Below are 26765 nucleotides of genomic sequence, written 5' to 3'. Positions count from 1 at the left end.
TAGAGTAAAACTGTATAAACCGTGTACCACATGTTCTTTAAACGTGATTAACATGTTGAGGATTTGATATCTACGATTTTAGTCGATTACAATGTGATAAGAATCTATGCAAAGTATATTTCTTTTTTTAAGTTTCAATATGTATTTATATTCAAATGTTATTCATAATTTTGAAGTGCTGATTGCATGTTTAAATTAGATACGTTTTTGCGCAGATTTATTGTGTAACCATCTTTCCAATTATTGATTATACATCTTTTACTTTTGATGTCAGTTGAAATTGTACAATAAATAGGGGCAAAAACGTTATAACGAGTTTGTTAAACATCTATATTGATGTCACCCTTGGATCATGCTATTTTATTAAAAACGGATATGTGTTGGATACATGTTGAGAGTGGAAACTCAAATATGACGACAGTGAAAACTCAAACAAGCATTATTGGGTTTAACATGATCAAAATCACTTACCTTGTATTGACTTGAGTTGACACTGTTGTTGAGTCTTTTATACTTACTTCTGTTGGTTTGCACTGGCTGAACCATAAGAATTATGTAGTCGTTTCTAAATAATCACGAAACAACATACTTAATGCATATGTTTGCCAGTTATATTTAGGTTTGCCTGTTGAATTTCCACTATCATATAACTTTAAGCTATGTAAAGGATCTTCGTATCCATGCATTTTTCTTGAACTATGTTACGCTCGATTCCAAACTCATGGACGATTTTGTTGTAAAATGTTAGTGTTTGTCAACACAATGTATACTTATCTACATAACAGCGCAGTAGGGTTAATTTTAAATACTTTGCGATGATGTAATTTGTTAATATTGTCTTAGCGTTCTTTCCAACATTTTCGTGGCAGCCATCTTGTTTTAACTGTCAATATCGGCTAAGTAGCGAAAGTATGTTTTTCTCCCGAAAACGAGTTGAGGTTCGTCTTCAAAACGCTAAATTAACTTATCATGTGTAATTTGAACCATTTATTTGTAAGCATGTTGTTTTTACGAGAAAATAATGCATTGGCCTTTGAAATGCTATTGTAAACGACGCGCACCTAGCTGCCACATTAGTATCGATTTTCTTCGTCATGCCACAGGAGCTGTGGCGTCCCTACAAAAATTGTGGCACGACACAATGTGGTGCCACATTGGGGTGTGTGGCATGTGGCATGCCACAATGTGGCACCGTGACGAGTATAAATAGCCCGAGCGCGTTCATTCGGGTCTGGAACATTTCTAAAAGAGCCTGAACTCCATCTCGGTTTTTTTTTAACTAGAACTTCTAAATTAAAACTTAGCAAAAAGGTGCGCGTATTTCAAACTTATTATTTAATTAGTAACTTATGGATAGTAATATAAACAATATTAAGTAAATAAATATTTTATAATATACTTTAATGCATTGAATATATTTGATCATACTTTCTGTAACGCACTTTGAGCCAGTTAGTCTCTTTTCGATAATAGTACGTTTTGATAGGCTACACTTCACTAAACTGTGTAAACGTTTTAGTATACTATTATCGCCATATCTTAACGAGTTATGTACAATAAAAATCTTAACTGTTTTCAAACTCTTTGTCGTCTTTAATCCTTTAAGTTGGAGTCAGTAACAACAGCAATCACTCGCTAGCTCATAATTACACAAGGAAACAATTCACAATCACCAAAAAGTACTAACGGATGACGAAGGCCAGTCACCCTTGAAGGCGAAGGCCAAGCCTGACAAAGAATAGTCACCACTGAAGGCGAAGGTCAAGGCAGACTCGCAACATCTTTTGGTGTCAGAAGTGGGATCTGTTTTTATAACTACAACAGATCCAGTGATCCGGACCTAGTCTGGTGCAACAACCATGGATGACGATTGTGATGTTGAAATTGTTTTCAGGACTGCTGGGGACAGAAGGTATTGTGAAGCGGAGGCACAACTTTGTAGTGAAAATGTATCGTTTGGAAATGATTGTTCCGAATTGGACATTGTGTCGCAAGCGTCTGGCGATAATGATCATCCTTCATCAGGAGAATCCAAATGTCCAAGTCAATGTAGCAAAGAGAAAATAGACAGCTTGACGCTTATTATCAAGGACTTGGTCAAAGAGCTTCAGTGCATGAAAGAAAATAAGCAGACAAAAATCCAATCACAAGAATATGGTGAGAATAACTTACAGCCCCCTGGACAACACTCTCTTATGGAAGGTCTCTCCAACACTGTACCTGTCGATGCTGGTATGGGGCGCGACTCCAACCTACCAGCAATGGCTCCACCTTTCTATGGGAGGGCTGATGGGTCATTTGGAGACAGAAATCAGAATAGATGGGTTCCATATGACCAACGGTGCAACCAAGGTCAAGTACAAGGTCGCTGGAATCGCCAAAATGCCATGTGGTATAGGTCAGTATCAACGGCGCGGATACAGAACAGTGAACCCAGATCATGTGAAGATATCCCCATTCACAGGGAAGAAAGATTGGCAGGTTTGGATTTCGAGGTTTGAGGCAATAGGTATGCGTTACGGATGGGATGATGACACAAGAATAGACCAGCTATAACCTCGGTTGGAAGGTCAAGCAGCACAATTTGTCTTCACTCAACTCCCTCAAGATGTGATGCACAATTATAATCTGCTGATTGGTAAGCTTAATAGCCGCTTCAGAGTCATCGAAACAGCGAAGTCATTTGCTTCAAAGTTTGCACACAGGTATCAACGGCAAGGGGAGTCCGTTGAAGAATATGCTGCCAATCTGCGAGAATTGCATGACAGGGCACATACACGTCGGGATAAAAAGACTAGGGATGAAGATCTTGTGCGAAGATTTTTAGATGGGTTATGTGACAAGGAGGCACGGTTTGAAATTGAATTTCACAAGGATCCATCGACTATTGACGAGGCCGTGTACTATGCCGTTACATTTAGCGAAGTCAGAAAGTCTCAAGACTCAGAACGCCGCAGGAAGTTTGCTCGGGTAGTGCGAGAAGATCAGTTCTCTCAACGGGGCTCATCTGAAACACAAACCAAAACAGTCATGAAGGACAAAAGGCACTTCAACAGAGTTGCGCAAAATACAAATAAACATGTTGACCAAACTAAGCTCTTGAACGAAATACTAAAGCGCCTCGATAATTTGGAGCATAAACAACCTGCTTATAATAAGAGGCATCAGCTGAAGAAGGCTGGTGTTGAATGTTTTAGCTGTCACAAGCTTGGACATTTTGCGCGTGAATGTCCGGAGAACAAGGATGACAACAAAATAGAACAAAAGGCAAGTACTCAAGAAACACACAGACAGGAACCTTTAAACTTCAAGGGACCAGCCCTGTCGGCCAAGGGGAGGTCCAAATACATTTAGAAGAAGGCCGAACAAAGGAGATAACAAAGGAGCAAGAAGCTCCAAGGGAAGCATTGAGAGACTTAAGGCGGTCACTAGCAGATGGAGTATACGTTCATGGAACGATTAACGGGATGGAGTTGATCTTTACGGCGGATACTGGGGCATCTCGAACTGTAATACCCAGGAAGGCACTTGACAAACTACCTAGTACCATGCAGCCAAAGTTGGTGCGGTCTGCATGTTTAGTAGGTGCAGGGGGTGTTTCTGTGCCTGAGGAAGGAAAGGGGAGTTTTGAAATATCACTTGGGCCACACAAACTTATCAAAGAAGTGATGTGGCAGACATCGAGGATGAAGCCCTACTTGGATATGATATACTGATGGGTAGCGGTCAGGGACCGGCTGACATCATTGTAAGCCAAAATAAGATCGTGTTATATGGTAAGGAGATCCCGGTTGTTCAAGTGGGTAGAGGCAAATGCAGAAGAGTGACAGTGGCGGATTAACGGAAGCACTGTTGGACGTTTACATAGACAGAGAAGAATCAGACGATTGCTTAATGGCTGCGGAATACATAGTGGAGCCTAGCAATAATTTTAAGGACAAATATCAGTTGATCATGGCTTCCACCCTTGTTGATATCAATACACTATCGACATGCAAGGTCAGGGTCTTGAACCCGATGGATGTTGAAGTTACCTTGAGGCAGAATGCTGATCTGATGTCGGTAGAGCGGAGCTGATTGAAAGAATTGTAAGCGTCATCGCTGAAGAAGAACCTGAAAAAAGTAAAGCAAAAACATGGTAAATTGAGAAAAGTTTCTGAGGTAAGCAGCACGCAAACAAAACTGCATCAGTATATGGATCAACCAATACCGGATCACCTAAAAGACCTTTCTGAAAAATCTGTTGATGGCCAGAGCCAAGAACAAAAACAGCGTACTGTCGCAGCTCTTCTATGCAAATTTGGTGGGGCATTTTCGAAGAACGAATGGGATGTAGGCCTTACCAATGTTGCGGAACACTCAATTGACACTGGAGATGCTTAGCCGATCAAGCAGAGGCCACGACGCGTGCCACTCGCATTCGAAGAAGAGGAGAAATCTGCAATAGATGATCTTCTGAAAAAGGGGGTTATACAGAAAAGCACGTCTCCATGGACCAGCCCAAATGTCTTTGTGAGGAAAAAGTCTGGAGCTGTCAGACCCTGTGTAGACTACAGAAAGCTCAATGCGGTGGTCAAACCTGATGGGTTCCCTTTGCCAAGGACTCAAATTTGTCTTGATGCAATTGCAGGCTCTGCTTACTTTATCAGTTTCGACCTAACAAGCGGGTATTTTCAAATACCTGTGAAAAGTGAGGATATCCCGAAGACAGCATTTACCTGCAAGTACGGACTCTATGAAATGACGCGTATGCCCTTCGGACTAAACAACAGTGGCAGCACTTTTCAGCGAACGATGGAGCTCGTACTTCAGGGTCTGCAATGGCAAACATGTCTTATATATGTGGATGACATTATTGTCTATGCAATGACATTTCAGCAAAACATTGAGAGGGTTTATGTGGTCTTGGAAAGGATAGTAGAGGCCGGCTTGAAACTAAGTCATGACAAATGTCACCATCTAAAGACTGAAGTCGTTTTCTTTGGGCACGTGGTCTCCAAGGACGGTGTTCGGCCAAACCCAGTGAATGTATCCAAAATGCTTTCCTGGCCACAACCTGTTAACCAAAAGCAGGTGAAGCAATTTGTCGCAACAGCATCATATTACCGTCGTTTTGTGAAAAACTTCGCAAAAATTGCCAAACCAATGACAGACCTGACACGTAAAGATGTCCTATTTGCATGGACAGAGGCTTGTCAAGAAACATTTGAGGCACTGAAAGGGCAACTTACAAGTCCCAATGTAATGAGCTACCCTTTTAACGATGAAGGTACCTTCTATCTTGACGTTGACGCGTCAGGTGTTGGAATTGGAGCGGTCCTGTCTCAGATGCAAGACAATAAGGAACGGGTGATAGCATATGCCAGCCGTGGTTTGAACAAGGCTGAAAGAAACTACTGTGTAATTGAAAGAGAGCTTCTTGTCGTTGTGTTCTTTGTTCAGTATTTCCGGCAGTATTTGATGGGCAGACAATTCATAGTAAGATCAGATCACCAGGCTCTTGTGTGGTTGTTTAGTATGAAAGAGCCGAATGGAAAGATAGCCAGATGGATTGAAATATTAGCAGCATTCCATTTTTCGATTGAATACAGACCTGGTAAACATCAGCCACACTGCGACGCCTTGTCAAGGTGTGAGGTAACAAGGAGACTGTGAATGTGACAAGAATGATACCAGTGAACCTCTACCCTGTGGTCCATGCTCGAAGTGTCAACGAAGAGCAGAAATGATGAAGTCTGAAGATTTGGTGGCCCAGCTTGCTGAAAAGGAAACCAGAAAATTAAGGACCGTGGACACTAGAAGTACAGTTAAACCCTGGTTCCAACAATTTACCCCAGAAGAAATGTCCAAAATACAAGACAGGGATCCTGACATCCAAATCATTAAACAAGCACAAATCAAAGGGGAGAGACCAACAGCTGGTGACATGGCAAGGGAAAGTGCTGCTGCCAGATTTTACTGGACCCTCTGGGAACAACTGTATCTTGAAGATGGGGTGCTATGTAAGCGGTGTAAGAAACAGAACGGGACAGGACAATATACTCAAATTATAGTCCCAGTTTAGTTGAAGCAAGAGTTGATGCGGTTGGCACATGACAATGTAATATCTGGGCACCTCGGAATCAAGAAACCCCTACAAAAATATTGCACCAGTTCTTCTGGTTTAATCTGAAGGAAGACCTGAAATTATACATCAAAGCTTGTGATACCTGTGCATGCGACAAGAAACCACAGAAGAAAGCAAAAGCTCCGATGGGTCATTTACCAAGCGGCGCACCATGGGACACCTTAGCAATTGATTTTTTGGGACCATTGCCAGTAACAGAGCGGGGTACCCGATACATTATGGTGGCTACAGACCATTTCACCAAATATGTAGAAGTAATTGCTGTACCGACACTGAGCGCCAATGACTGCGCTTTAAAAATCGCAAACGAGTTTATAGCCAGATGGGGTGCACCGTTGTCAATTCACACAGACATGGGGTCAACCTTCGAGAGTGCCATTTTTCAAGCCTTGTGCAAGCTCTTCGAAATAAGGAAAACGCGCACTACTCCAAGAAATCCAAAAGGGAATGGTCAAACTGAGCGTGTCAATAGAACACTGGTCAAAATGATTAAGGCTTACCTGGTTAACCGAGACGAATGGGATTTATACCTGGGATGTCTGGCAGTGGCCTACAGATCAACGCCACACGAAGCCACCGGTCTTTCGCCAAATCTGATGTGTCTTGAGAGAGAGGTGAGGGTACCTGCTGATCTGGTTTATGGATAAGGGCAAAGAGCAAACATCAGACGCGAAATATGTCAGTTCTATCCGAGCACACCTGCAAAAGGCACATGAAATTGCCCGTAAGCACATGAAGGCAAATGCAAAACGTAGCAAAGATGCATATGATGTCGAAACAGTATTTCATACATACAATGTGGGTGATGCCGTATGGCTTCTGCATGAATCACGAAAGGTGGGTGTGATGCAGAAGCTCAAAAAGGCATTCAATGGGCCATATTTAGTGGTGGAAAAGAAGTCTCCTGTCACCTACAAAATACTGCTGAATGGAAAAGGTGGGTCACAGATGGCTCACCATGACAAGTTAAAGAAATATGAAGGAAATAAGAGGCCAACCTGGTTGATTAAAGCGGCGAACCATTTGGTTTCGCAAAGCAACACTCATTCGCAAGCATAATTAAACATAACATAATAAAGTACATAGTCATGACGAGATTATTAACTCCAGACCTCATCACATCACCAATTCCTCACGCACAAGGCTCCAACAAAAGCTAACATTTTTTCAACTACCCGCTCACCTTTGATTCCCAAACCCTCCCTCTTTTGGCATTAATGACGATATGGTCACGTTGATGGTAGTGGCGTATTGCTTGTGGAGCCAGTCTTCAAAACCGATTACTTCTTGTGTATTTCCAGGGAACAATGGAGGCTCGTAGGACCAAAAGACGCCAGTTCACCTGCCTGCACTGCGCAAAAAAGGGAAACCTACATGTCACATAGAAGTATAGAATGATTGATCACATTTACAAGCACCACGTGGCCCTCGACGATTGCCCGTTCTATTGCACGCTGTGCATGTTTAGGTGCACCACAAAGGAAGCCCTACAAAAACATGTGACAAACTACACAAAACACACGGCGCTAGCTGGCAACAACAACGACCAGACGCCAATCCAAAGCCTGTTTCAGAAGGAACGGACTTCAGGGAGGCGACCCAATATGAGACGGACCATCGAGTGATCATGATCTCCGACTCCTTGATGAGTGACCACGAAGAAGAAAAAAAAACGATGGTCTAGTCACAATAAAAGTCACGCCGGAAGTCCTGACCCAGTTATCTTTTCATAAAAAGGTGCAGGAATACGACCCCTGTAACCCCGGGATGGGCAATCTGCTTTCCAGCGGGACACATCGCCAGACGTCGAGCGCAGCTGTTGCACAACCACAACAACCGTTGAGACCATCTGCGATTGCCTTCAACTCTCCTGCTGTAGACCAACCACCACAACTGTCGAGACCACCCGTCATTATAAACTCTCCAGCCAGCACCACCAGCTCTATGACTCTAAACGCCCGTGCACCAAAGCCGAACAGCTCCGCAGACGCGTATTGAGCCACATCCACGGCTGAGGTGTTGCACACACCTGTAAAGGTGTTGCGCACACCTGTTGCTGGGCCGACACTTAGACAGGTTTCGCCAGGATTCCATTTTGCTGACACCCTCTTCCTTGATGATGATACGGCTTTTCCTTCATCACCGCCTGAAACCAGAAACATCACATAAGTTGGCGTGCAGACTGACGATGTGAGGCCATCAGAGGCAAACCAGACACTGCTATTCAACGCCATCGCTTCCATCCTTGAGGCCTGGTTTGCGAAAGTGGCTGAGGCAATCGACCGGAACACCAGGGGCATAAGGGATGTCGATCGTGGCTTGACCAGGATGACCTCGACCATGGACAGAATCGAAAGAGCAGTAGGGCGCATCGCCGCAGACTCAAGACCACGGGGCAGGCCGGAGGAGACTGCACCGAAGAGGCAGCGCCTTCTCGAAGACAAAGAAAACAATAATTTTAGAAGATAAATTATAATTGTAGGAGATAAATTTTGCCTTATACTATCATCATCAGTATTATAAATAATAAGTAACCATTAAGAATAGTCATTTCCATTAGCTTAATTAAAATTATTCATTTTTCACACCTTGCCACATGTATGGGCTTATCATTCATTATTACCTTATAGTCAGCTATGCTTAAAGATCTAAAGTATTCTTAACATTTATCAACTGAAGAACTCCAATTGGTTGGAAATTGTCAAATATGTATCAAATCTGGTATTATTTTAAAGTTTAAATGTTTGTTGATATCTAGTCATGTGTATGAGTACACTAAATTGTTTGATATCTACCTTGTATTGACTTGAGTTGACACTGTTGTTGAGTCTTTTATACTTACCTCTGTTGGTTTGCACTGGCTGAATCACAAGAATTATGTAGTCGTTTCTAAATAATCACGAAACAACATACTTAATGCATATGTTTGCCAGTTATATTTAGGTTTACCTGTTGAATTTCCACTATCATATAACTTTAAGCTATGTAATGGATCTTCGTATCCATGCATTTTTCTTGAGCTATGTTACGCTCGATTCCAAACTCATGGACGATTTTGTTGTAAAATGTTAGTGTTTTTCAACACAATGTATACCTATCTACATAACAGCGCAGTAGGGTTCATTTTAAATACTTTGCGATGATGTAATTTGTTAATATTGTCTTAGCGTTCTTTCCAACATTTACGTGGCAGCCATCTTGTTTTAACTGTCAATATCGGCTAAGTAGCGAGAGTATGTTTTTCTCCCGAAAACGAGTTGAGGTTCGTCTTCAAAACGCTAAATTAACTTATCATGTGTAATTTGAACCCATTTATTTGTAAGCATGTTGTTTTTACGAGAAAATAATACATTGGCCTTTGAAATGCTATTGTAAACGACGCGCACCTAGCTGCAACATTAGTATCGATTTGCTTCGTCATGCCACAGGAGCTGTGGCGTCCCACAAAAATTGTGGCACGACACAATGTGGTGCCACATTGGGGTGTGTGGCATGTGGCATGCCACAATGTGGCACCATGACGAGTATAAATAGCCCGAGCGCGTTCATTCGGGACTGGAACATTTCTAAAAGAGCCTGAACTCCATCTCGTTTTTTTTAAACAAGAACTTCTAAATTAAAACTTAGCAAAAAGGTGCGCATATTTCAAACTTATTATTTAATTAGTAACTTATGGATAGTAATATAAACAATATTAAGTAAATAAATATTTTATAATATACTTTAATGAATTGAATATATTTGATCATACTTTCTGTAACGCACTTTGAGCCAGTTAGTCTCTTTTCGATAATAGTACGTTTTGATAGGCTACACTTCACTAAACTGTGTAAACGTTTTATTATACTATTATCGCCATATCTTAACGAGTTTTCTACAAAAAATATCTTAACTGTTTTCAAACTCTTTGTCGTCTTTAATCCTTTAAGTTGGAGTCATTAACAACAGCAATCACTCACTATCTCATAATTACACAAGGAAACAATTCACAATCACCAAAAAGTACTAACGGATGACGAAGGCCAGTCACCCCTGAAGGCGAAGGCCAAGCCTGACAAAGACCAGTCGCCCCTGAAGGCGAAGGTCAAGGCCGACTCGCAACAATACTTCGTTTTCAAATACTGATCAAACAATTACAAGTATATACACGGGAAGGAAAATGTGATAAGAAATATAAACAACACGCATATAATACTTATGCACTGATTGCAAATGTAAAAGTATTAAGTAATACTTCACAATGTATTGTATTTTTGTATGGGAATATGTTCAAACGTTTTAAAGTTATCAAAATTATTACCCACGTTAACACTTGTTACCGTAGTTAATATGTTAGAAACTGTTATAAATGTAAGTGAATGTTTACAGATTCGTCGAGTTCGGTGTCACCGACACTTCCGGTGTGTATTGTACTAAACAGCGCAAATCCAGCCCAATGTGCATATCCTCTACCAGTGCTGCCTTGCATAGAAAACATATCATTGGAATTTATTACATGTTCGTCTACCTGGCTACGCAGTCTGTTCAGCGCATTACTGACACTCGAGCATAATGCTGTGTGTAAACTGACGGGGGTCAGTTGTCAAGGTACATATATTCATTCCGCAAAATTATCGTTTTTGAAGAATACATTAGAATACATTAGATATTCTTGTTTTCAAGAGTGCGAAGATCTATGCGAGGTTCTCCATGGTCTGAATATAAAGAGCCTTAGTCTGCAAATAAGTAAAATAAATTATGCAGACTCGATATCCCAGTCACTTTTATCGCTCACTCATCTGGACACGCTTAGTATTAAAATGGATTATTACAGTCCCCGTTTGTGGGAGGCTCTCCGTGGTCTAAATATCAAAAACCTGAGCCTTATTCTGAGTGGTCAGTATGGATTTATATATTTAAACGTACATATGGCTGACTCGATGTCCCAGTCACTTTCTTCGCTCACTCATCTGGACACGCTTAGGATTAAAACGGATGATGACAGTCCCGGTCTGTGGGAGGCTCTCCGTGGTCTGAATATCAAGAGTCTGAGTCTGAGTCTGAGTGATGGGTATGACGATTTAAACATAAAATATGCAGACTCGATGTCCCAGTCACTTTTATCGCTCACTCATCTGGACACGCTTAGTATTAAAGTGGATGATGACAGTCCCGGTCTGTGGAATGCTCTCCGTGGTCTGAATATCAAAAGTCTGAGTCTGAGTCTGAGTGGTGTGTATGGAGGTTTAAACGTGAAGTATGCAGACTCGATGTCCCAGTCACTTTCATCGCTCACTCATCTTGAGACGCTTAGTATTGAAGTGGATGATGACAGTCCCGGTTTTTGGGAGGCTCTCCGTGGTCTGAATATCAAGAGGCTGAGCCTTAGTCTGAGTGATCAGTATAGATATTTAAAAGTACATAATGCAGACTCGATGTCCCAGCCACTTTTATCGCTCACTCACCTAGACACGCTTAGTATTGGCGTGCGGGATTACAGTCCCGGTCTGTGGGAGGCTCTCCGTGGTCTGTATATCAAGAGCCTTAGTCTGAGTGGTGGATATGGAGGTTTAAACATAAATTGTGCATACTCGATGTACCGGTCACTTTCATCGCTCACTCATCTTGACACGCTTAGAATTGAAGTGGATGATGACAGTCCCGGTCTATGGAAGGCTCTCCATGGTCTAAATATCAAGAGTCTGATTTTGAGTGGTCGGCACGGATATTTGAATGTTAAGCATGCAGAGACGATAGCACCGTCACTGTCATCGCTTACACAGCTTGAAAAGCTTTCGATATTTTTGTGGACATATATCGATATAAAGCTACCTCAATTATTGAAGTATTTAAATATCTACTGCGTGACATTGCTTCCATCGGAATTACACGAACTTGTGGGCAAACTGTCTGCGTGTACTCGTACAGTTGAGTGTAAGCTGGAATTCGGTTGCGCTTCTTTCAAAGATGTCCGTGTAAAATTAATTCCACCAGAGGAATACATTTCAATCCAACAAGAACTTGGGACTCTGAATCATATTGCCGTGAAACGATTCCGAATATTACACCGGAGACGTAAAGCCAATATTTGTGAGTATGATGCCGCATCTCCTTGGTCCGTACGTGGCATTGGTGGTGTACAAGACGATAATACGGATGATGATAATGTTAACGATGTTGCATATAAAAGCTTCGTTCCCGCAACCGCCGAAATCAGCAATGGAATCATTAATCGAATTGCAATGCGATTTCTGATTACTCCATCCTCAAACTCATGAATCGTCGATAAATGCGACTGCAACACGTGTTATAACAAGTAAAATTGTATTTATTATGTCCCGAACATTTTAAATTCGAATGATATATCTCTCTTGGATAGCATACATTGACAGTAGGCATTGTCAAACATTAATTCAACAAGTTTAAATAATCTTAACATTTTTGTGACGTGTTATTGGTGTGTAAATGTTATAAATTGAAAATGTTTGATGAAATGCATGACAATTTTGTAAAAGTATTTAAAGTATACAAACACCACAAATTCCAATACGCCACGCAGTTTCGTTTCATAGCCAATAATGGCTATCATGTACTGTTTTTTTCTGCAATATTTATGTGCGAAGCAAATTATTTGTATGCGTTGTTTCTAGTTCGCGTTAAAGCACATATATATATATGTAAATCTTGTGAACATATTCCAGAACTGGTTAAAAAAGTTTCTATAGCCATGAATATTGCAGAATATCCAATACATTTGATCCCTTATTGACTATAGAATTCCAAACGCTTGTTGCCTTAGGTTAAATCATATAATTGCGTGTCATGTTGATCTTAATGTTTGTCATTACAGATAACAGTAACCACATATTGTTGTACACACACACACATATATATACATGTGTGTGTGTGTGTTTATTGTTTAGATACAACAAGAAAAAGGTGCATAGTTTTCATTTAGTTTCAGATTATTTTCAGGTACTAAAATAAGTCTATAATAGTATATAATTATATATTGTATTCTTGACTAGAATACCTATCTATATTTTTGTTACGCATGTCTTATCTTTATAAACATATGTTTTGGCGGTGACCCTGAGCCAAATATCAGGTTTGGATTCCTTACAAACGGATTTGCATTATACGGTTTGGAATCCTTACAACCGGGTTTGCATTATACGGTTTGGATTTCTTACAAACGGATTTGCATTATACGGTATGGACTCCTTACAAACGGCTAAGCATTATACGGTTTGGACTCCATACAACCGGGTGTGCATTCAGCGTTCAGAGGCGGTGACCCCAAATATATTCATGTGTGTTTTTGCTGTGTTTTTGTGCATCCGTACACGTCGGTTGTGTCTATAAATTTGAAATAAAGCAGTTATTTAGTTTCAACTGACAAAAAAACAATTGTGATGTGGTCTTGTGCTGTGTGTAGAAGTCGAAATAAACGTAGGAAATTCAAACTGTCGCCTTATTCCAGTTACCCATATCGCATTCGTTATTGGTGACTTCCGATGCAATGCCAACATTGTTTATTCCGTGGTAAAAACGAACAGCCTACACACGAGAATTTCTGTTTATGATTGTAAACGGTGATTTGTTTATAATATTTTCTGGATATATATGATATCATTATTAAGTTTGTTTGTATATATTTCACTTGTTAAAAAATGTTCACCAAATATCAACTACAATATAACGATTTACGTTGGCTTAAGCGGATACGATAACACGCATTCAATATAGATAAAGATTGAAAACCCATATATATGGGAAAAAAACATTAACCTGTTGTCAAACATTGTAAGAAACTTAAACGTGTAAGAGTGTTATATATCTGGGTTTTATTTAAAGAACGAAAATTCATACATTAATAACTAGTCTGTATGTTAAAAAAAATGTGAGTGTGGTTTTACAACAAAGGAATACAAACAAAAATTGATTTGTTAAAATTAGTCTGAATACTCATTTTATCGTTATTTTCACGACGCTTGGTTATTTCTTTTTATGTTTGATTGTTGCCTTTGTGTCGTATAGGATCATATGTAATTAATATAGATTTTTGTATTTTGTATTAATAACACCGTTGTGCACATTTAAAACATATGTACCTCAACGAATAAAGTATTATCTTCACAATCAAAACATCTGTGCCTTACTCAAATACCGGATATTTATGAATGAGCTATCTTCATATCTTAATCTTAAATTGTTTTTAAAGATGTTTGTGCATACAATATACATTAAATACATAATATTACTTTCAAAAAGTGAAATATCACATACATCGAAACAAGTTGCAATTGTTTAAACCATATTTCTTTAGAGAATTAAACGATGCAGACGATGTCAAACACAACTTTATTACAAACAACATATAATTAGCAATAAACACAGTATAAACATGTATATAACATGAAAAAAAAAACAACAGCAAGTGCAGAAGTTACAAACCCTTTATACTTGGAAGTTAATATAAACATTGCACTCTCTACTGCAATTGGTGTTTGTTTAATTTAGATTCTTTGCAGAATAATGAAAATAGTGTAAGTAGTTTTCGCATGTTTATTTACAGAAGTAGAATATGCAGAGGATACAAAACAGTAGAAAAACGCATGCGATATGAAAAATACGGACACAATCAAACGCAAAGAAATCATCCAGCGCCGTAAAATTAAAATAAAAGATTTAACTAATTGTATGTGTGTTTTTTTTAATGTGGACTGTTGCACAACAAATATTATAATTATTTAATCACAGTGTAAGATACTTGTAAATTATTTTCTAATTTCGCTACTTTAATCTCCGACTTCCTGTGATATTGCTGATATTTTAACACAGATCACGGTCGCCATATGAGACTTGTTCTAGGAGAACTGGGCTTAACGCATCTGCGTAGTGTCGTCACAGATTAGCTAATCATGGAGACACTTTACGCATAAAGTGTATTTTAGGTTAGAAGAGACATTCCATAAAAAGAAACACGCTGTTCCTGATTAGACCGTGCGGACTGCACAGACCAAGCTGTGATACACTTAATGCTCATGCATTTAGCCTAGTTTTCCCAGAACGAAATTCGTATATGACGAGTCGTGTAGAACAGTGGTGTTATTAAAATGACTAATTAATTCGACCATAGGTGGCCAGACTCGAATAATGATGATTCTATTAAAAATAGTAATTATATATGATCACGGTTGAATAAAAATTGATATTGACCGAAAACAAACTATTTCGTTACTTTTTATTATGCCCCCTTTCGAAGAAGAGGGGGTATATTGTTTTGCTGGATGTCGGTCAGTCTGTCTGTCTGTCGGTCTGTCGGTAGACCAGTTCGTTTCCGATCAATAACTCGTCAATGGATTGACCGATTGGCTTGAAACTTTACATGTGTATTGGTCTTGGACAGTAGATGACTCCTCTTGAAATTGGGGTCACTAGGGCAAAAGTCAATGACACTGTCTTAATAAGTGTGTAAATCATTTCCGATCAATAACTCGTCAACGAATTGACCGATTGGCTTAGTACTTCACATGTGCATTGGCCTTGGAAAGTAGATGATTCCTATTGAAATTCGGGTCACTAGGTCAAAGGTCAAGGTCAATGTCTTAATAAGCGTGAACATCGTTTATGATCAATAACTCGTCAACGGATATACGGATTGGCTTGATACTTCACATGTGCCTTTGCCTTGGACAGTAGATAACCTCTATTGAAATTTGAGTCACTAGCTCAAAGGTCAAGGTCACTGTCACAATAAGTGTATAATTGTTTCCGATCAATAACTCGTAAATATTTGACCGATTGGCTTGATACTTCACATGTGTATTGGCCTTGAACTGTAGATGACCCCTACAACAATTGGGGCCACTAGCTCAAAGATCAAAGTCACTGTCTGAAAAAGTGTCAAAATCGTTTCTGATCAATAACTTGTCAACCAATTGACCGATTGGCTTGATACTTCCCATGCCCATTTGCCATGGAAAGTAGATGAACCCTTTAAAATTGGGGTCACTTGGTCAAAGGTCAAGCTCACTGGCACAATAAGTGTGAAAATCGTTTCCGATCAATAACTCGTCAACAAATGGACTGAATGGCTTAAAACTCCACATGTGCATTCGCCTTGGACAGTAGTTGGCTCGTATTGACAATTTGGGTCACTAGTTCAAAGCCCTGTTTGGGGGGGGGGGCATTTGTCTCCGACCGCGTAACTCTTGTTAACTGCCGTTACAACTTTAATTTATTTATGAAAGCGTTAAATTTTTTAGTACAAAAACAATAAAAAACGAACTGGATCGATAACTTTTTCTGTTATCTTGCATTTGTATGCGGGATATTTTTTGATAAGGCGAATACTCGTTTGTAAATAACTGATATTTCCCTGTTAACCACAGAAAAGTATTTAAAATAAATTGAAACGCTGTTGTATATGGATTGACATCGAGTTATTCGTTTAACATATTAGTATTGCATTTTATCGCTCAATGTCTACCACCTATGTTGTATCTAAAGACACATTTATAACACATCTATGATTCCCATGGATAAAATCGGAACTTATCAAAAACTTAAATGACCGTAAATTATCGAGAACTTAAATGACCGTAAATAATTGGGAACTTAAATGACCGTTAATACTTGAGAACTAAATGACCTTTAATAACTGCAAACTTAAATGACCGTAAATAATTGGGAACTTAAATGACCGTAAATAATTGAGAACTTAATGACCTGAAATAATCGAGAACTTAAAAGACCGTTTATAATTTAGAACTTTTCGAATGTGAATAATTGAGAAATTTATGACCGTTTATGTAATTAAGAACTTAAGTGATCGTAGGTTTTTGAGAACTTAAATAATCGTATATTTTTTTAGAACAAAATATCAGTATATAAGTGAGAACTTAAAAGGTCGATTATTATTAAGAACTTGAATTATCTTTTTATAATCAAGGATTCTGCGTCAATTAAATAAAGGAGATAATGACTGTGACGAATTCGAAAAAGGTGAAACAAACATATTTAATCTCAGTAAATATTTCTTCAAATTACAACACAATTTCTAAACTATAAGTATTAACAATACATTATGTTAAAACAGACATGTGTGTATAGAGTTCTTTACTTTGGAAAGCCACTCACTTATGGTTTTGCATAGGGTGCTTTGTTGTAATGGAATTCTGTAAATTGTGGTAAATTTACAGAATTGTGTTTTAGGACCTTTATTTATTGGGATTCTTTTAAATGAAAGTCAGAAAAGTCCATGTTATATGCAGGTGGAAAGAAAAAAAATACTTTATCGGGAACGTGAAAATTTGTAATATAAAAAGTATTACAATAAGCATAGCACGACACCTGATATTATAATTACATTACCTAATAATTAATAATACTGAAATAAAGTAAATTTACGAAACCTTGTCGAACATGTAAATTATTTAATATGTTTGCACCTAATATACATAAAAAGGAGTTGACAAGACTTAATACCCCAGCTCTTATATAAATTTAATATCCATTTAGTTACCATATCATAAGTTCAGCACGTTTCAGTAGAATGCAACGTGATTCTATTATTTTCGCTAAATTAATTGGGTCGTCGCATGAGTTCTTGTATTATAGAAGTCCTCATTGGGTCAACGAACGGTTATGTGCAGTAGATAAGCTAGTCGAGCCCGGGTCGAACGTTAAGCGTGCAGAAATGTTCGGCGATCGACATGTAGACGTCCTTTTTAGCACGCGCAAAATGTAATGTTGGCGCATTCTTGGCGTGCAATGGACAACTTTTATTTTTGATGCAGCATATCAACACGCTATTCGCAGCAGTAAATTCGACCTGACAGTCGCTGTGGCGTAATGGACATGGTGTTCTAGCGACCGGGCGGTCACGGGTTTGATCCCCACTTTGGGAATGTTCTTTAGATCTCCCCCAAAAGACACCAAGTATTGGTTTCACCCAGGAAATGGTTTTAATTATAAATAGCCTTAGGCTTTCGATTCAATCGAGCTAAATTACTAGGTTTAAAGGACCTTTTCAAAGATTATGGCATGCAACAACGCTATAGTATAATGTTAAGTTTGTTTATAGTCCTAGTTCTCAATTTAGAAAACGTTGGACATGAGTTCACCAATGCAGGTATACTACAGACAACGACAAAAATGATTTATAATCTTTAAATCCGAATATAGAAAACTACTAAATAAAACAAGAAATATCGTTTAAAAAGAAATTCGGCGTAAATGCTGACTTGAAATAAAGTTTGTAATTTACGCTTCAAAATAATTAAATTGAAAACAAAAGTTTAAATCGTGTTTTTTGGCCACTTGTTAGTTGCATATTTACCGCATGAAATGTGTGTTATTATAGTCAAACCACACATTAGTGTAAGTAGATAAAAGTTATAATACAGGAGTTTACATCATATGCGTCCAAACATGGCTTTTTTTTTTCATTTTATTTATTCGCGAGCAGACTATATCGTATGTTAATATTTGATAAACATGCATTTTTTTTGACACATTCAAATCACACTTTCCTAGCCGCGTCATGCGAAAATAAGTCTTATGTCGCGTTTCGGCCAGCATAGCTCAAGCCTTAACTATGCATTTGCCTAGTCTGGTCAGAGGCGTTGCTGTCCGCCATGGAATCACTCAATGTGTTATGGTCTCATAATGTATCTCCTGACCAGACTGAGAGATGCGCATGCTGGGTGGGCAATATATATTATTGGCGCATATGGCATAAGACCCATTTTCGCATGACGCGGAACCTTAAAAATCTCATTGCGAATTATAAATGGCACATTTTTGCACAAAGCTTTTTGATATGGAATTGTATTCGAAATAGCAAATATATCAAACCGGCAAATAAGGGAAGCCTTTCCAGGCGTTCAGGGACGATTTCCATACGTACTGACCGAGTACGACAAACATTTGTGGTTAGATAATTAAACACTTTTCCTCTGATACTAATAGCTTTTGTGTTCTCATATTTAAAGCTAAAAAAATGTGTTTATCGATAGTCAAGTATGTCTTGCCCTGATGATTTAGTTGCCGAGTACAGACCATGAAATTCGGCATGATGGATTTTAACGCGTAATTGTAATTGGGCAACAATTTGTGTCTATGTGTCGTTTCAACATGCATATAGTAATCTAGAATGCCTTAAACTGAACAGTGCTACATCCGTTACGCTGTGTGAACGTTAAGGGATCTATCTGGAATCAGCTTATGACATATTCGAGTATATTGAGGTGAAAAGCTGGGTAAACCAGCCACGCCGAAAAGTATTTTTTACCAATATTAAGGTCAGAGACTGGTTGACACTGCGGTAACTACTAGGGAACAAATAATGCATCAACAATAAAGTATTGGTAAACATGGCTGGCTTTATGACTACCTAATTCGTGAGTAATAAGTATTGATCGCAGATTTATTTTTTATTTATTTTCATCAATAATCTAATTGTATATGTTGAATAATTATATGGTGTCAAATATCAAAAGTTTAGGTCAGAGAATTGCCATTGTCGTGAAATTATATTCTTAGTGTGTTAGGCATTCAATATTCCAGCAATATTCATTTAGTATGATTGTGATTGCAAATTTTCTTTCAAATTTGGTTCTCATTATACCATTTTCCTTATATTTTTTATGTTTTCAGAACGTCAAAAAGGGACATGTAGTTGTTATTGTGTGTTAGTTATCTCTATAACATAATGATTAACCTGAAAAATAAACAGAGCACATACATCTCGACAGTTGCGTTAAGACACACATAAATTTCAATCGTTTGTTTTGATTTCGAACTTGCGATTAAGAAAGCTAAAATCTATTTTTTTTAATGAGTTGCGTGTAAGATTATTAAGATTATGCAATTGCGAATACATACAGTACCCTCAGCGCTTTGATTATAAAATGTTGCTAAAATATACGTTTGTTAATAGTGTAGTACATAGATGTGATCGGAACCAGACCGCTTATTTGTGCATAATTTATTTTGTATACTAGTCAATCAAGCTCTATTGTTAGTATTCTTTCGAAATATATTTTGTGAGTTTCTTTTTTCCCTATTTAGATCGGTTAATTTCATTTTAAAGATTATTTATGTTATGATTGCTGAAAGTTCGGCATTGAGACACATTGATTCAGCTTAATTGATTAGTTCGCGCCATAACGTTAAATAAACCTTGACTCCAAAAACACATAGGTGAATATCTTTTATTTGTATGTAAAGCTATGCCAACTATTTTTAACAACGCAGGCTTCCGCGAAAGATGTCATCTTAGTGGCATCACCATGTTGTTTTTGCTGTTGCTGCTGTTAATGATGTTGTTGTTGTTCTACTTGCCACAGGGCACAACTGGATTCAACACAAGCAGTTCTTTCATCTAGAAAAATTGAATGCGAAGAAAAAATGTACTTCTAATCTTTTCAGTTTCCGCATTTTCAATTAAAAAACAAATCAAACAATTAAATTAAATATATTACTATTAAACTGGTGTTTTCTCTTTCATTAATTAAATATTATCAAACGCACCACAGTTTGAATCAAAATTCCGAAAAATATGCTGATATGCATGGCCATCTTGAACAAGTTAAATTTTAGAAACCAATTCATTTAACGAGATATTCATCAAAGTTTGAAGATAAAAATTAAGAATGAATTTGTATGTATGTATCTTGTCCAATTTATTAGTAACCGATGACTAAAATGTTGACTACAAAGGTGTGCACTTATATATGTCATTAACAGTTTAGTGAGAGATTGGGTTATACACTCAGCTTCTAAGTGATATGTCAACAAGATTTATAAAGTTGTAAAATATGTAAATTTAAATTGGTAATCAATCTTAACACTATTGCTTCATGCAGAGAAAGCTTGTTGTCAGCTAAAATAGAACACATTTTCAAAAGTACACAACACTAGGAGATACGTTATCAATAAACAATAATTATGAACATGTGTCATTGTTATAAAGAATGCACCACGATTCAATTACTAGTAAGTCATAAAGCTTTTTTGAACACTAGTTTAATAGCAACAGTATCTTAAGGAGTTAAATTTCAAATAAACCTAAATAGTATATGTACGTTCGACTGACGGTTACACATATTGTGACTCTACAGCTTCAAGTAACCAATAGTCCTAATCTGTCTTGTTTGTCAGCACTTTATTTCCTATGAGGTTACTAATGAAATCTTCGTTAAACAGAAAATTATCATAAACAATATGCTTTCTGACATTTCTATTGAGCCAGTCTCTGTAAAAACCGGGCTTAACGCATGTGCGTCAAGTATCGTTTAAGATTAGCATTATGCAGTTAGCACCGGCTAGTCAGGGGGCAACACTTGCCGTTTTGTTGAATTGTTCGTTGTAACGAAGTCTCTTCACAAGAACATCTGGTCAGGGTGGAAGGTTTCGTCCCTGATTAGCTTGTACGGACTGCGCCGGCTAATTAGAGACGATACTTTACGTTGTATATGTATGAGTTTCTGTAAGCCAGTGTTAATGTTTTTGTGTACATATGATTCCATAATAAAGTTAACGATATCGGTCAAAACATTTTTGGCTCGGATAGGCATTACTGAAACCACGAGGTCGTTAGCCTCTAAGTTCATGTGTCCCGCCGGGTTAATTCGTTAGCTGTCTTACGCTCGATTGGTAATTGTCGGCTCACGTCTACTTAAAAGTCACCCAAGGTACGCTTAAATATACTACCAGATGTACGGATAATAAACTAATAAGTACTGCGGAGTATTTCCGAGTTTGAAAGTGTATTTCCGTACCCGGGCTTCATTGTAGTATACTTAAGAGTACCCGGGGTTCATTGTAGTATACTTAAGAGTACCCGGGGTACTATTAAGTACTACCTGAGCCTATGACGACCAACTGCGCCTTAGGCCATTCGAACCATTTCCGTTGTACGGCCGAACAGCTTATCCATGTCGGCGTCGGTGATGTAGTGGTCGCCGTTGTCGTCGATATACCGACACAAACAGTCGGCGTCCGACTGCAGGGAAAAGTCGGTATGAGCCCAGCCAGAATCAAACTCACAGCCGTCGATAAGATGGATTTCAAGTAAATAAATAAATATATAAATAATTATAATAATAATATAACAAATAATGAAATGTCACATAATTTAATGGGCAGTATCCCTCAAATGTTCGCAGTAAAACTAATACGATTGAAGTGTTTACAGCTCTAAGCTCCTTTTATTAAAGAAAATTGAACATGCACATTACTTGAACAAACATTTGTTTATACTTTTTACTTCATGTGGGCATTGTTTTGTTCTTCGGATTTAAATCAAATACAATTTAAGCTCTTTAATGCTCGCCGTACTTTTCAATATGCACATATAACGTCGTCGTGGCGAAATGAAGATGATGTTCGCCTATCGACCGGGAGTTCACGGGTTCGATCCCAATTGTGGGTGTGCTCTTTCGATCTCTCTCAAACTCAAAGTCACAAAGTACTGGTTCTATCCAGTAAACGGACTCGAAAGCGGTTAATTATTCCAAAGGCTTTCGATGCAAATTGAGCATAAATGAATAGTTTTAAACTAACTTGCGCATGTTAAACATACCGTCCATATCAAAGGACTGAAAGAACGTTCTGAACTCGGCCTGTGTCAGGAACTCATCCTGGTTCTCGTCTGACCTCTCGAACAGCACGGCGACCGGCGTCTCGCGGAAGATCTGACAATGAGTCGGAAATATTGATAAGCTATATTCTCTTTTGAAGACTGAAGGTCCAATTTTTAATCACGGAATACATAAAAATTTACTTGGCATCATGTGGCACAATATTTGCGTGTAGCCTTGTGCAAATTAATAATTGCATTTGCGTCAAATCAAACATACGGTGTGCTTTCTTAGAACGGACTTATTATGTTAATATGCGATCTTGCATTTCAACATAATAGGAGGTAATGCCACCCGATTTAATCAGCATGTGAAAGAAAAACGGACCATAATAGTGGTTAACTCCGATATGGAAATATTATTGGTGAAAACACAACATGACCTTGGTGAAAACACTACGTTAACAGTTATAAGTTTGAATTGAAATTCATGTTAAGGAGGAAAAAATACAGTCGTTAAAAATGTTTTTTTCACAATCTATTCACTGCCTTAATCTTACATCTTTCCATTTCTACACAAACTCTCTTGAAGACACCGCCCCGCCAACTGATTGAAAGAAACAAACTTCAATAAAAATGAATAATAAAATATGTTCGTCCTTATCACAAATCAAATGTGTCCTCTTGACTAAGAACAACGAGGAGATAAATAAAAAATATATCACCTTAAGAATGCGTTAAATTTGAACCTTTGTTGGTTGTGTCAAGCACCCAAAATAAAATATTAAAGGGTGCATAATCACGTGACTATGTGTGGTTCACAATTGGAGTTAATGGATGTAAACACACCGGTGTGTTGTGCTTTTCTTCAAATAACTTGTTAAAACAAATTGTGTTAAGAATTTCAACTAGTGTATACAAGACAGTTTTGTATGCTGCGTATGGCAATATAAGATACATCAGAATTACTTTATTTAATAAGCCAGTGTTCATGGCCAAACAATCGATGTGTGACACATTTATGTATACGGTTATGCTGCACGCAACGTGAAATTTCGGCACCGATTTCAGTCGCATTCAATGAGTTATTCTTGAATCTTAAGATATCGGCACAAAATGCAAGAAAAACTGTCTTTTATGACTAAATATTTGAAAATAAATTGCAATAATTTGATTTTTTGCGAAAATCAAGGACTCAATGGTGTGTATACGTTCTGTTCAGCCCGTGTGTAAACCCCTTGATCATGCACACTGATTATGTAACAATTGACAAATAATCGAAAGCTACGCCCACTTAGGCTTCATTGGTCATTGTCGGCTTAGGAACTACAAAAATGTACTCCGGGAATTAGGGAATGAGGGAATTAAAACGCATTTAATTTAATTACCATTTGATTACTCAATGGTATGAAGGAGACCAGAGCAACAGAGTTACAACCTTTTAAGGCACGATGATATGAAATTACGAACAAGTGTCAACTATATTCCTTCTTTTTACAAACAGATTCAAGAATATAGCAACATAAAGTTAATATATCATATCACCATCGTGCAAATACAGGAAGAAGCAGCAACATTGGGTGTAAAAGATCCATTTTACATAGCTTGGTTGTTTATGTGACTGTTAAACAATAAATCAAACGAGAAACGCCTGTAAGAGAGATACTATTTATAAAGTTGAACGATATAAACCCGATGTACAATGTAATGTTTTTTTGTAAGGTCAATCAATTTAAAGTTTCAAAATCAAAAATGTTTCCAACGGGAGCCACTTATAACCATTGATATAGTAGTTAATAGTCTCGTAACTTTTATAAATTTAATTGACTGTTTACAAATTCTTCGAGTTTGGTCTCATGAAAACTTCCGGTGTGGCTTGTTCTAAATCAAGCCCAGTGTTCAGACCCTCCTCCAATACTGCTCTGCATAAAATACATTGAATTAGCCCGTGTCACGTGTTCGTCCACCTGGGTGCGTAGTCTGTTCAGCACACTGCTGACACTCCATCATGACGTGAAGTGTAATTTGAACGGATGTGACATATTGTCATGTATAGAGGATGCAGATTCAGAGGAGTCATATACAACGGTCAACGCGACATTAAACTGTTCCAAGAATATATTAAACATGCGTATTAACGCTGGGGCACCTAGTCTGTGTGTTGCTCTCCATGGTCTGAATATCAAGAGCCTGAGTCTACGTCTTGACTATAGAGCTACGAGCGTGATTGTAGAGTCGATTACGCAATCACTATCATCGCTCAAAGAGCTGGAAACGCTTAGTTTTGAAGTCAATGATTACCTTACCGATCATATGTGGTTCCAGACTTTCAATGGTCTGAATATAAAGAGCATTAGACCGACTGACAGATTTGGAGGTTGGTACATGAATCACGCAGAGTCGTCGTCGCGGTCTCTGCCATCGCTCACACATCTAGAAACGCTTTGTATTGCAATGAATGATGAAACTCCCGGTCTGTGGAATGCTCTCCATGGTCTGAATATCAAGAGCCTAAGTCTGAGTGCTAAGTTTGGAGTTTTAAACGTGGATCGTGTAGAGTCGATGTTGCAGTCACTATCATCGCTCACACAACTCGAAACGCTTAGTATTGGCGTGATTGAAAACACGCCCGGTCTGTGGAATGCTCTCCATGGTCTGAATATCAAGAGCCTGGGTGCTAAGTTTGGGGTTTTAAACGTGGATCATGTAGAGTCGATGCCGCAGTCACTATAATCGCCCACACATCCCGAAACGCTTAGCATTGGCGTGATTGAAAACAGTCTCGGTCTGTGGAATGCTCTCTATGGTATGAATATCAAGAGCCTGAGTTTGAGTGCTAAGTTTGGAGTTTTAAACGTGGATCATGTAGAGTCGATGTCGCAGTCACTATCATCGCTCAGACATCTCGAAACGCTTAGTATTGTTGTGAATAAAAACAAGCCCGGTCTGTGGGAGGCTCTCCATCGACTGAATATCAAGAGCCTGAGTCTTTGTGATTATTGTGGATATTTGAATGTGAATCAGTTTAGTATAAATATATGTCGCAGTCACTATCATCGCTCACACATCTGGAAACGCTTTCAATATACTTGAACAACTATATCGACATACAGCTACCTCAATCATTTAAGTATTTAAATATCTACTGTAGGACATTTCTTCCATCCGAATTAAGCAAACTTGTGAACACACTATCTGCATGTATCCAGACAGTTGATAGTAAGTTGGAATTCGGTTGTGCCTCTTTCGACGTTTTCCCTTTTAAACGAATCACACTTGAGGAATACATAGCCACTAAACAGGAACTGGATACGCTGAAGAATGTTGCAGTGAAACGATTCCGAATATTAGACCGGAAGCGTAACAATGATATTTTTTATTATGATGCCGTATCTGCTTGGTCTTATCGTGGCATTGGTGGTGTCCAAGACGATAATGAGGATGATGATAACGTTGAAAAGAAAGCATATGAAAGATTCGTTCGCGCAATAAGTAATGAAATCATTAATCGAATTTCAATGCGACTCATGAATCGTCAATAAATGCGACTACAACACCTGATAATAATGATGTCTCGAACATTTTAAATAAGAATGATATATCTCTCTTGGATATCATACATAGACAGTAGGCATTGTCAAACATTAATTTAACAAGTATAAATAATCTTAACATTTTGTGACGTTTTATGAATTCTAACACGCCACGATTTTCATTTCATAGCCAATACAGAATATCATCTACTGGTTTTTCTGCAATATTTATGTAATAAGCAAATTATATGTTGCGTTCTTTCTAGTTCGCGTTAAAGCACATATATATATGTACATCTTGTGAACATATTCCAGAACTGCTTTTAAAAAAAGTTGCTATACCAATGACTATTGCATAATATCCAATACATTTGATCCTTATTGGCTAAAGAATTCAAACCGCGTGTCGTCTTAAAATAAATCATATAATAATATATGTTAAGTTGCTTCTCACAGACGGTGCGTGTCATGTTGATTTTAAGGTTTGTAATTACAGATAACAGTAACCAGATTATTTTGTAAATATAAATTAATC

The 26765-nt window shown here is 38.1% G+C and overlaps 2 protein-coding genes across 4 annotated transcripts in view; one reads left to right on the top strand and one right to left on the bottom strand.

The window, feature by feature from the left end:
* Nucleotides 1-15338, top strand: part of LOC127858358 (uncharacterized) — a 37082-nt gene extending 21744 nt beyond the window's left edge. For all 3 annotated transcript variants that reach the window (XM_052395421.1, XM_052395422.1, XM_052395424.1), the window contains one exon: nt 10496-15338. In XM_052395421.1, coding sequence (XP_052251381.1) covers nt 10496-12384 — 1889 coding nt within the window. In that variant the 3' untranslated portion in view covers nt 12385-15338. The remainder of the gene's footprint in view (nt 1-10495) is intronic.
* The window catches only part of LOC127858366 (zeta-crystallin-like), a 306504-nt gene that overhangs the window by 109680 nt on the left and 170059 nt on the right, over nt 1-26765 (bottom strand). The gene's annotated exons all lie outside the window — the stretch shown is intronic.

This window comes from Dreissena polymorpha, chromosome 14, assembly GCF_020536995.1.
Source record: "Dreissena polymorpha isolate Duluth1 chromosome 14, UMN_Dpol_1.0, whole genome shotgun sequence".
Classification (NCBI taxonomy): domain Eukaryota; kingdom Metazoa; phylum Mollusca; class Bivalvia; order Myida; family Dreissenidae; genus Dreissena; species Dreissena polymorpha.
This window is presented reverse-complemented; position numbering and strand designations above follow the sequence as displayed.